Source organism: Caenorhabditis briggsae (assembly GCF_000004555.2).
Source record: "Caenorhabditis briggsae complete genome, chrII, whole genome shotgun sequence".
Classification (NCBI taxonomy): domain Eukaryota; kingdom Metazoa; phylum Nematoda; class Chromadorea; order Rhabditida; family Rhabditidae; genus Caenorhabditis; species Caenorhabditis briggsae.
In genome coordinates, this window is record NC_013486.2 from 13,540,127 (window position 1) to 13,552,191 (window position 12,065).

Sequence of the window (12,065 nt, forward strand, 5' to 3'; positions counted from 1 at the left end):
CACCTTTATCAACAACTATGATGCTTATGGAGGCCAATTTGAGAAGAGTGGAGAAAGAATTGGAGAATTATAAGAAAATGTTCACCGAGATGATGGAATCCAAAAATAAAGAAATCGATGATTTGTACAAGCTCGTGAAGTTCAAAGATAGAGAAATCAACGCTTTGGAAGCCGAAAATCGTTTGATGCAGAGGCAGAATGAGATTAGATTCAGAAATGAAAGAAGGAGAGTGATGAACATTGAGAAGGAGTATCATGAAGATATGAATAAGATTTTGAAGAAGAAATTGAAGAAGTTGGAGCAAAAAGAAAGTATTGATTTGGAGGAGAACGAGAAGGAGACTGAAGGAAAAGGAGTCTGGCAAAGGGTGGTCCAATATTTTTGGGGGTCGAACATAGGAGGTAAATCTTTGTAAACAATCTTGGGTTTTATGAGATTCTTGGGAAATTTCCAACAGTGTAGCTCAGCCTAAATCGTCTCGAAACCCGTTATTTGATCATGGATTGCTAGGAAACTTTATTTTGGATTTCCCACAATTTAAGAACGTTTTAAGGATATCCATTCATTGATTTTCTTACAGCTAACCAAAAACCAAGAATAAAAAGAACCATGGAGATAGATGATGAAGATGAAGAACCAGGTAATGATATAAAAATTAAAGCATTATTTTTAAATTCTTGGCTTTTTGAGAGCCAAAAAGAAAGTGTACCGATGGGAGGAAGACGCCTGGACTCATATCTGTAAAAAGAGAGCTTGCGGAGATGGCAGTGAGTTTTGTTTTAAATCTTGAATTATAATGAATTTTCCATACTTGCAACCAGACCTTCGCGGGATCTGCCGTAGTTTCTTTTCGAATTAATCTTTTTAGACCAACTAAATCAGATATGATAGAACTTGACGAGTACTTTAAAATGATATTGTTTGGAAAACGGTGTCTGGTCGGTGAACAAAGTTACAGACAAAAAACAGAGGCCAGGGCCTTCGCGACAAGGCCCGACCACTTTATGACTTGTAACATTGTTCATAGACAAGACACAATTTTCCAAATAATATCATTTTGTAGAACTCAAAGAGTTCTATCATGTCTAATTTAGTTGGTCTAAAAATATTGTTTCTGAAAGAAACTATGGCAAGGCCAGCAAAGGCCCGGTTGCAAGTATGGAATTTTTGGAATCTTTGCACCTCAGAACCGCAGAATCTAAATGGACTTTTATAATTTTGGAACTGAGCCCATTAGAATAAATTGCTTCAGAATTAATTACCCCCTTATCTCGAAAATCATTGTTTTGGGAAACTTTTTTTTTCAATATTTTTGTAACTAGGAATTCAAGACTTTTTAAATTTTTCAAAAGCCTAAAATTTTCCTTTCAGATCGAAGACGACCAATGAAACAGTGTGGGACATGCTCCTTTTTCCAAGTCTTTCCTTTCTCTCTGTCTCAAAATTATCGATTTTTCAATTTTTTTGCTTTTATAATACAAAATCAATGGGCTTCATTTTATTATCCTTGAATTCTATAGCTGCTTGTATAGTTTTCTATTTTTGTAATATTCCAAAAGTTTTCCCAATTCCTTTATTTCCTATTTCAACCTATTTCATTCTAATAAGACCTCTTTTATATGTTCCTCAGCTCCTTCACTTGATATCTATAGAATTGGTTTCAAAAAACCTTTTGAATTATTTTTTTTCCAATCAAGTCTCCATAGAAAATAAAACGGCTACAGTAAGAAAGAAGAAGAACATTAAAGGGGTCCAGATAACAGAAAGTTTGGGGGACAGTTTCGGGGACGAAATCGCGCCGCACTAATGTAGCTTATGTAGACGCTTCGCGCCCCTAGGAAAACTTTTTTTTTGATGTCTGGCCTCCTTTAACATTTTCAGGGTTTTTTCAGGGCAATAGTGGCAACCTTGACGTGGCGATGAGTGTTCACACAGCGCGTGGATCTCGTGCCGGATTTCAATATGGCAACGGCTTCGTAGTTCAGTGGGTACCGGTGCGACACCACCAACGATGGGCCCACAAAGTGTATCTCCTCTTATATAGACAAAACTCGAGATTTTGTCCCCAACCTTGAAAATTGTCCTTGTCATCAACCGAAACTCTGTCTAGGTGACGGTGGTCATGCATATCCGAAATCTATGCCTCTACCTTCTTTTTTCTCTCGGTCGGTCTCTCGCTATACTAAGAAGTACAATTGGACTTCGTCCCTAGCGAGAGAAGAGTCTTCTATGTATTTACGTGCAATTTCCATTCCCAGCCAGCCAATAAGCACCCGTTATTTCAAAAAAGGAAATGTGGTTTAATAAGATAAAGAGCAGAGAGCTAGAGCTCAAAATGAGCGATGAAGCGGAAGAGGGGCCAAACGCTGTGTAACACACATTCTCAATGGGGTCGAAGGCATTGGATTCGGAATATGGACCATCTTTAGGATTCCTTAGGTCCAGGTCTGGACTGCAAAGGCGAGCACATCGGAGCGCTTGATGGAAAATCTTGACGTCATGATAAGTAAGCCACCTGATTGGCCTAATCATCAAAACTCACAGCTTAGAAGGTGCCAAAATAGGAGAGAGCTTCTGGCGAAAGTTCAGGAAGATTATATCTGCTTTTCAGAAGTTTTAGGTATTTGAAAGTGTGATCCAAGACAATGTAAATCTGAGATTTTCAAAAATCATCAACCCTGAATATTGTAGGAACCAGGAGAAATCGACGGCTAATTGAAACCAACCGGAAAAATGCTGCAAACGATGAACTGCATAGTTTCTATGTCTTTATGTTATTTGATGGACCAAATCACAAAACTTCGCGATTCCAGATTTTCAATGAACCCAAAATCACCTAGTTTCGATTCTTTCCTAATCAAAGTCCATATCTCTTTGAGACTCTTTCTCGTGATACGTGTATCTCTCTCTCTCTCTCTCTCTCTCTCTCTCTCGCTTCTCATGATCACCTTTTCTGACAACACGACTTCTCCGTCTAGTTTTTAACTTCTGCTGCCACCAGCTCGCTTCTTCTCCACTCCTTCCTTCTAATCAGCCCTCTACTGCTTCCTCCCAGCTGTTCTTTCTCGCCGCGTACCATGCAAAGCTCACCTTTGTGTATTATTTTTTTTTGCTGTGGCATCCTAATTTTCTACTTCGCATCGTTATTCGAAGACCCTCCTGGATTTGAAGCATTCTTGAAGATGGTCGCTCGGGAGCAGACCAAAGAGGAACTGCAAGCGATTATTGCCCAGAAGGATCTTCAAATCGCTGAGCTCAAGAATCAGCTCAACTTGAGCAAATGCCAAGTCTTTGAGTTGAAGGAGAGCTATCAGAAGGCAAGTGCCCAGGGCTATCAACAGGGACTCGCTGAGAATTCCCGTCTCCTGGTCTACTTCGAAAAGAAAGCCACAAAGTTAATGTGTCGTCTTTCCGAGTATGAAATCATCAACGAGGATCTCTTCACTGGGGACATCAGTATGGGCTCTAACGAAGAAGGAGTTGCCGATAGAGGATCTGAAGAGGAGCCAGATGCCAGAGCGGATCAATGGAGCCTGATCAAGTCAACTATCTCCATGGTGAACGCCATGAAGGACAAAATGGGCTACGGAGAAGCTCAGGAAGGTGTCGAGGAGGATCAAGGTAAATTGGATAATCAAAATTAACTTTTAAAAAAATAAAACATATTTTCAGTGACTTGAGAAGGAGCCGCCTCCAAACGAAAGTTCGAGGAGCTTGGGGACCATGCGCCAGCCCGCAAAATGTTCAAGGAAGATTAGAAAAGATCTGGGTGAGTTTGTAGTTCATAAAAAAGTTTATAATCTAAAATTTTCCAGAAACTCCCTACTCCCGAAACTCCGACGATCACTTCGCATCGGATTCAAGTCCCAAAGTTCAATTTCAATTTTCTCAAGCCCGCTTTTAATAATACCCCCTCCTCCAACCCTCCCTAATATCTGAATTTCTAAGCTTATGACATCATTTCAAGTTTTCTCTGTTTTCACCTCATCATATTTTCCCTACTCCCTTAATCTAACTACCCTTACCTCTACGATGACCTCTCTAATAAACCTTTTTCTTTCTCTGTCTGTTCTTTCCGTCATACGCAAAAAAATTCTCCACCTGTTGCCCTTTGGTAACGGCTACTTGGTATAATCATATTAGACGGGCGTTTTGTTGCGCTCGTCTTAAGAGAGGACACAGACACCTTCCCGAGGTTTGATGGTCACATTTATGTCATAATTGATGTCATAAGGAAGAGAAACATGATACAGTATCGGCAGAAAAGAAGGTCCCGAATGAGCGTTTTCGATAGCGATGCGCAGCTTTGTGGGTTTGAAGTTGAAAAAGTCGTTCGAAAATGTTTCACACGTTTGAAACATAAAAGTTGGTGGCCTAGAAAACTAACTCTGCCAAATTTTGGCCACCATATTACAACAACCTAGAAAGCAGTTCATGTGCATTTTAGATCTTTCAGGACCATCAACTACGGTGGCCAACAAAAAGCATGTTGAGAAAGTTGGGTCATCTAAAAAATTTTCGAGAATTCGCAACATTTTTATTTCGATATTGTAAACACTGTGAGAATCAGAGGAAATCTCGAGTAAGCCGGCAAGAAAAACCAACTGAAAAAAGTTCTGAGCCGGAAAATGTATGTTTTTGTTACTAGTTGGCTCCCAAACTTTTCCTATTCCAGGTTCTAAGTGATTCGCAACGATTGTCAGTTTGATATTTACCACCATCGTCAAAACATTGATATTTCGATTCCTTCCTAATTAAAATCCATATCCCTTTGAGCAGCGTACAATGCACATTCTACCTTTTGCGTGCTCTTTGTGTGTGCTGTGCCTCCCTTTCTCTTCTTTGCGTTATTCAATCGTCACACTAATCTTTATAACTCAGAAATCAACAATGATGGCAAGAACCTCCATCGTTTCGGGGCCGACTCCGGAGCAGACCAAGGAGGATCTGAAAGCGGTTATTGAGCAGAAGGATCTTCAAATCGTCGAGCTCAAGAAACAACTCAACTTGAGCTATCTTCATGTCGCTGAGCTCGAGGAGAGCCATCGGAAGGCGAAGGTCCAGGGCTATAAGCAGGGTCTCGCTGAAAATTCCCGCCTTGTTTCTTACTTCGAAAGGAAGGCAACCAAGTTGATGGGTCGTCTCATCGAGTATGAAGACGTCAAGGAGGATCTCTTCACTGGAGATATCGAGTCTGACGAAGAAGGAGTTGCCGCCAGAGGATCTGAAGAGAAGCAGTATGCCAGTGCGGCGCAATGGAACTTCATCAAGCCGATCTTCTCCATGGTGAACGCCATGAAGGCTAAGATAGGATTCGGAGATGTTCAGGAAGAGGAGGATCAAGGTGAGGCTATTCAGAACTAATTTTTTCAACAAGTCAACATGTTTTTAGTGACCTCGGCAAGAACCGCCTCCAAGAGGAAGTTCGAGGAACTTGGGGACCATGCTCTAGTCCGCAAAATGTTCAAGGAGGAGTAGAAAAGAGCTGGGTGAGTTTGTAGTTTATAAGATTTTTTTTTCTAATCTAAATTTTTCAGGATGTTCCTAGTCTCGGAAGTCCAATGGTCCCGTCTTCCTTCGCTTCGGTGTCAAGTTCTGAAGTTCAATTCCGATTTTTCCTATTTCGACTCTTATGTCCCAATTAATAATACCCCCTCACCCTCTTCCTGTGAAATTCGGAGCTTATGACATCATTTAAATTTTCCCTGTTTTCACCTCATTCTCTGTTTTCCAAACTCCTCAATACTATCCTTACCTAGCCGATGACCTCTCTAATAAACCTTTTTCTTCCTCTGTCTGTTCTTTCCGTCATACGCAAAAAAATTCCCCACCTGTTGCCCTTTGGAAACGCCTACTTGGTATAAACATATGTATTAGACATGTGTTTTGTTGCGCGCCTCTCGAGAGAATAAGAGAGGACACGGACACCATTTCTTGGGACGTGGGATGCCAAAATTATTGATGTTCCCTAAATTTGATCCTAACCAGTCAAAGAAGCAAAATTTCCAGAATCTCGTGTTCCGTCTCTCGCTTCTCAAGGTCGTATTGTCGAATTAAAAAAGTGGGACCTGAAAATTTGAAAGGCGTAGCTTTTTTTGATCTACGAAAAGTGCGGCAAAAAAGTAATATTTCTGATGTTCGCCTCGTTCAAGCTATTAGGTTGGCGGGAAAGTCTTTGTCACTCTGTTTGTTTAATCACTGTTCTCGTATATGGAGGCTGTGTATGATATCGACTCTAGTGAATAACAAGGTGATAAGAACCTTCCATATAAACAAGTCCCCATCTCCTTCCCTGCTCCTCATCTGTAATTGAAACGATATGTTTGTTCCCACTGCTATTCACATCAGACATGTTTTGATTTACCTCTTCCTATCTCACACCACGATGAAGGATTCGGAAACTTTCTTGAAGAATGTGTACAACACACATGCCCCTCACTACAATACTATTCGCAATTGGTTCCATCGTTTCGAAAAAGATGACTTCTCGCTCGATGAAAAGGATCGCTCTGGGAGACCCCGTGAGTTGGATTTGGACAAGCTGAAGCACGCATTGCAATCGGATCCATTTCAATCTAGCCGTGAACTAGCTGTCACATTCGGAGTTCACCATAGCACAGTCCTTGAAGGTTTGAAGTCTCTTGGAATGAGAAAACTTTTTGGTCGATTCATACCTCATCACCTGACTCAAGCCAACCTTGACCGCCGAGTCGACGATTCGATTACTCTTCTCACTCTCCACGCGGGCGATCGATGGCTGGACCGGCTAATAACCGGAGATGAGAAGTGGGTCTCCTACGATAATCACCACAGGAAATCCCAGTGGGTTGGAGAAGGAGAGAGCCCACAGGATGTCTCCAAACCCGACCTTCATCCGAAAAAAGTTATGCTCTCTGTGTGGTGGGGAGTGGACGGCCCCATCTACTGGGAACTTCTGCCCGAGGGCAAAACAATAACTGGAGACCTCTACACTACTCAACTACAAAACCTCAAGAAAGCAGTCGACCGTTCGGCCCTGAAAGACAAGAAAGTGTACTATCAACATGATAACGCTCGCCCACATGTTTCGAAACAAGTGAAGCAGGAGCTGATGGGATATGGATGGAATGTTCTCCCTCACCCCCCGTATTCTCCTGATCTTGCTCCTTCCGACTATTGGTTATTTGGCGATATGACACGTGCCTTCGAAGGAAGAAGCTTCAATTCCCGTGGAGCGGTCGAAGCGGCACTCAAACAATACTTTGCCTCACGCCCGGCTGGATTCTACCGCAATGGAATCCATAAATTGAGGGAACGTTGGAGACATGTTGTTGATAATGATGGACAATATAATTAATTATTCGGTTATTTTTTCTTTGAGAAATAAACTATTGAAAAAGTGACAAAGACTTTCCCGCCAACCTAATACTTTCGCAATTAAGTCGGTTTTTCGATTAAAAACAGATTCTAAAGATGCTAGCGATCATTTTCCTACCAAGAAATCTAAGTTTTGCTCAGAAAATCCCACTAAATTCCCAGAAATAAGTTTCGTTCACTACCGTAGTGTTTCTGGGGCAAAGCCTCGTAAATTGATCTTGAAGCCGCCCGCGAAATTTTCCAGGTCCCACTTTTTTTAATTCGACAATATAGTTGTTCCCTTGGTCACAAGTCCACTATGTTTACATTTTCATTCTGTCCATGGTCACATCCCAAAAAGCTAGCACGCCGACCTATCTACTCTCTGAGTCTCCACACTCCTATCCACTCTCTAAGTCTTCCTATGACTCGATGTCCTCGCCCTTCGCACAAAAAATCACTACCCTCCGACAGTCGCTTCTCCATGGGTCAGTATCGATTTTATGCAACAGGGGAGGGGGAGGAGCTTCGTTTCTCTCCCTCGGAGACTCTCCCGCGGGGCAACGAAATAGTGTGTGACGGGAAGATGACGATGACACATGCCGATGGTTGGAACGACACGGGCGGGAGAAGGGAAGAGGGATACTGTAGTTTAGGATCGGATCATGTGTTTGAATTTTTTGATGTTTGTCCCCCGAAAAAGGAGAGCGAAATTTCCCATTTCAAGTCTGGTCGCTCATAAAAGAAGCGTTTTAGAAGTTGAAATTATTAGAATATTTTTTTTTGTCTAGACTAATTTTGGCTCCTATACAGCTTGATTTATAACCCCATCATAGGAGTCTTGTGACTTTTTTGCGAAAAATAATGTTTGTGAATCACAAGGGGTGAGCAATTCAAATCTCTTTTCTTTTTTCTTTTTTCTTAAGCAAACATTGTAATAATTCTCTTTCTTAGAAAAGCCTTGTACTTTTAATGTCTTCAACGGTTTTTTTCACGCCTAATAGTCGCTAATTTTAGAAATGAGTCAACAAGATGCGGAGTTTCTCGTGAAGCTCCTTAAAAACTTGCCTGGAGAGCCAGAGAGATTCCAAGACGCATTGAAAATTGGAATCGCAGAGAAAAAGAAATGTAAGATTTTAAAATTAACCCTTTATGACGAATTAAAATATGAAAATTAGCACATTTTCAGATATGGAGGAGAACCAAAGAATAGCTGTGGCGAACAAGGTGAAGGAGACCGCAGAAAGTGAGTTTTGGAGAAGACTGTAAATACATCCATTTTGAGCTTAATTATCTTGATTCTTATGCGAGATATCAAAAATTTGTCAACTGATAAAATATTGGTGATTTTATGATAAACAATTTATCAGTTGACAGATTTCTGATATTTCTCATAGGAACCGAGATAATTGAGCTCAAAGTAGGCGCTCTAACATCAAGTATCCAATTTTCTGTTTTCAGCGTACCAAGAAAAGAAAATGGAGAAGGAAGGATTTTTGGAAATCCTTGCCATGGTCGCCAAGACGGAGGAAGAGCCGGCCAAGAATGAGGAGCAGCAGGAGAAGGAGAAGGAGCCGGAGAAGAAGAAGAGAGGGAGGAAGCCGGGCACCAAAAAGAAACCAGCTTCTGGAGGTAATTTGTTTGAACCTTAAAGCAAGGCTGTGCCATGGCCGGCTTTTATTAAGGCCGAGCCGGCCGCGGCTTCAGAAAAAAATATTTGAAGAAGCCGCGGCGGGCCCAGGCCGGCCGTGCGGCTTTTCACAGCTTTTAAAAATAACTGTTTCATTAGAAACGCACGCTATTTCAAAGAGACTAGTCGGAAAACGCACCTCAGCGAACGTGAAAAATCACTGAGCAACGTGTCAAATTTCGTTGGCTGAAGATCAAACTTTTAAACGTTGAGCAAAAAAGCGCGAGTTGCAATGCGTTGCTTAAAAATATATAAGTCAAATCCATGTCAACTTTGAAATTATTCATTTCGTTTGGCCCAAAAGTTATCTGGAGCGCGATTTTCGAACAGCTGCTTTGAAATACCGTGAAAACGTAGATTTTTCTTGAAAAGTAAGACAAAAAACCTAAATTCTTCAAAAACTAATTGGATTTTACTTCACGCGTTTTTATAAGGCTAGCCGCGGCTTTTCACGGCTTTCACATAAAAGCCGCGGCCGGCTTCGGCCTCAAAAATCGAGCCGCGGCCGAGGCCGGCTGCGGCCAGCCACCATTTTGCACAGCCTTGCCTTAAAGGGCTGGTCAAAAGATTTCAATTGACTCGTCCGGAGTTTTTGGAACTGATCTTTCAAAAAATCGGTTTCATATGCAAAAGTTTGAAACTTCCATTTTTAAACTCAGAATCCTTTTCATTTCTAGAGCCAACTAGGAGAACCAAACGCTGTGCCAACACCAGACCAAATTACGTCGTCGACTTGGTATCTCCCAGAGATGAGGATGCGCCAGTGAAAAGTATGAGGAAGGAGCCGAAGAAGGCGAAGAAGGCGAAGGATGCAAAGGAGGCGTAGGATTTTTCCTTTTGTTCTGTTTTTTTCTTGGTATCTCTTTTGTATTGTTTCAAACTTTTGATGTAGATGAAATCGTTGATTTATCAAAAACTTACTAGGGAAGGTTCTTTGTGGGGTATAGGACTTCGTTATGAGACCTATATCATTCGAAAGCTGAAAATGAGACATTTTCAAAAATGTGATTCGATTTTGCTGCGGACTTACCATATTCGAGAAAATCGAGTTTGAAATCTCATTTTTGAAAAAGCAAAGGGGGGGGGGGGACTTTTTTCCAAAAAAAATTTTTTTTTGAAAATTTGGTTACATGCTTTTGAAAACTGTTTTTGAGTCATTTTTTCAAACCACTTTTTGACTTTTGAGAATAGAAAGTTAATGGTTTACAAAAGTTTTTGGATGTTTTTTTTATTGTGATCGCAAATTTAGAAGTTTCTGTGCAATATGACCAAGTTTAAGCGTTTTTTTTTCAGAAAAAAATTTTGAAAAAAAGTTCCATGGGGCCCCCTTGACTTTTTTTTTTGAAAATTTTTGAAATTTTTTTTTTCGGCTGAAAAAGTATTAAACGAAAAAGAACAAGCAAATTAGGTTTTTTACAAAATTTGATAACCTATTTTCTTCTCGGGATCAAGACATTTTGATTCTTTTTCTGATTTTCAACAAACCGTAGTACTACGATGATCGCCCAGTAACACTCAAAATTTGAGAAATCATAGACACAAATCATGTCTGATTGATGTGTGGCTCTTAAAACGAACCATCATTATGTACTTTGACAAACAAAAGCTGTGTGAAAGTGTTTAGTGTTGATTAACGAAATAGTCAAAAACTAGATATTACTTAAAACATTTAAGAAAGTACAATTTTTCAGTATCAAAATGAATTTTTTTTGGAAAATGTGTTCGGAACATTTTGAAGATTTCCACAAAGACCGAAAACAAAAACAAAAACAAACAAAGGAGAGAGGAATCGAACCCAACCCTAGTCAGTTACCATCCTCTCTCTTCACCGCTACACCACCAGTCGCTGCTTTCAACTAGTTCCACAATGCATATAAGAAAGGGGGAGATCTGGCCCTCAAAATATTCGAATTTCAGCCAAATTTCAAATTCGATTTTCTCGGACCTGGAATGTCCGCAACAAAATCTGAATATATATTTGAAAATGTCTCATTCTCAGCTTTCGAATGATATAGGCCTCATATCAAAGTCCCATACCCCAGTTACAACCTTCCTTAGTTAGTGCTTATAGTGAAAAATAACGCGAGACGGGAGGACGAGTTGTAGAAGATGCAGGTCAGCATTCTCAAGAATAAACAGGGGGAAACGACTAAGCAACGGGGGGAAAAGGAGCTTTAGAAAGATTGAAAACTTGACATTCATGATTTGAGAAGACGTGCGGACGAAGACGTCCATACATAACCATGCAGAAGGAAACATGGACCATACTTCTAGCTTCACCGTTCCTCGACGTTCTTAATTGGCTCTGTGGAAGTTTTGGGATTGATCTGAAAATGTTCCTAATACTGTAAATTCTCTAATAGAAGCCCATCATATATGAGCATTTTGAGCTCAATTATCTCTGTTTTTCTGAAAGACCAATTCTTTACCAGTTGACAGACTTTTTTATATCTGTCATGAGAACAGAGATAATTGAGCTTAAAGTGACGTCTACTTCGAGCTTCATTATCTCGGTTCCTATGTGAGATATCAAAAATTTGTCAACTAAGAAAATATTTGTGATATTATGATGAACAATTTATCAAATGACAAACTTTTGATATCTTTCATGGCAATCGAGATAATTGAGCTCAAAGTGTAATCTATTAAAAATTCTAACAAACTTCACTTACACATCGCGAGACCCAAATACTCCCGCTCCTTGCCAACAGCCTTGGCGTCACAAATTGAGCACGTTGGTCCTTGATGGCAAGACCAAATCTGCTTTTCTGAATACATGGCGGCAAGTTTATGGAGCTGTGGAGCTGAAAAGAAGTGCGAGAAACGATGTGGAAGGACAACTGAGCTACTCACCGGTATTCATCTTCAATGGCTCTTGAGCGTAGACTTTGGTGACTTCTTTGTTGCTCATTTTCTGAAAAGTTGAAAAGTCATAAAATCCTTAAAAGAGCATTCAGGGTGGCTAATAAATACGTGGTTTTTTGTGGAACTCCTTAGCACTGTGCCAAGTTTGAAGAATGTTCCAGAGAAAATGACCTT

The 12,065-nt window shown here is 40.5% G+C and overlaps 4 protein-coding genes across 4 annotated transcripts; 3 read left to right on the forward strand and 1 right to left on the reverse strand.

Annotated features, from left to right (window-relative positions):
- Nucleotides 1-17: 17 nt before the first annotated feature.
- On the forward strand, nucleotides 18-3,905 carry CBG21389 (the record flags this gene model as incomplete). Its single annotated transcript, XM_002646920.1, has 5 exons — nucleotides 18-402; nucleotides 582-641; nucleotides 1,883-1,995; nucleotides 3,184-3,622; nucleotides 3,817-3,905. 5 exons carry the CDS (start codon nucleotides 18-20, stop codon nucleotides 3,903-3,905), a joined length of 1,086 nt encoding a protein of 361 aa, XP_002646966.1.
- Nucleotides 3,906-4,891: 986 nt separating this feature from the next.
- Nucleotides 4,892-5,479, forward strand: CBG21390 (the record flags this gene model as incomplete). Its single annotated transcript, XM_045242918.1, has 2 exons — nucleotides 4,892-5,345; nucleotides 5,394-5,479. 2 exons carry the CDS (start codon nucleotides 4,892-4,894, stop codon nucleotides 5,477-5,479), a joined length of 540 nt encoding a protein of 179 aa, XP_045097294.1.
- A 2,876-nt stretch (nucleotides 5,480-8,355) lies between these two features.
- On the forward strand, nucleotides 8,356-9,852 carry CBG26193 (the record flags this gene model as incomplete). Its single annotated transcript, XM_045242920.1, has 4 exons — nucleotides 8,356-8,464; nucleotides 8,526-8,582; nucleotides 8,798-8,968; nucleotides 9,704-9,852. The coding sequence occupies 4 exons, from the start codon at nucleotides 8,356-8,358 to the stop codon at nucleotides 9,850-9,852; spliced, it is 486 nt and encodes a 161-aa protein (XP_045100426.1).
- A 1,469-nt stretch (nucleotides 9,853-11,321) lies between these two features.
- On the reverse strand, nucleotides 11,322-11,937 carry CBG26194 (the record flags this gene model as incomplete). Its single annotated transcript, XM_045242921.1, has 3 exons — nucleotides 11,322-11,353; nucleotides 11,699-11,830; nucleotides 11,880-11,937. 3 exons carry the CDS (start codon nucleotides 11,935-11,937, stop codon nucleotides 11,322-11,324), a joined length of 222 nt encoding a protein of 73 aa, XP_045100427.1.
- Between the last annotated feature and the right edge of the window lie 128 nt (nucleotides 11,938-12,065).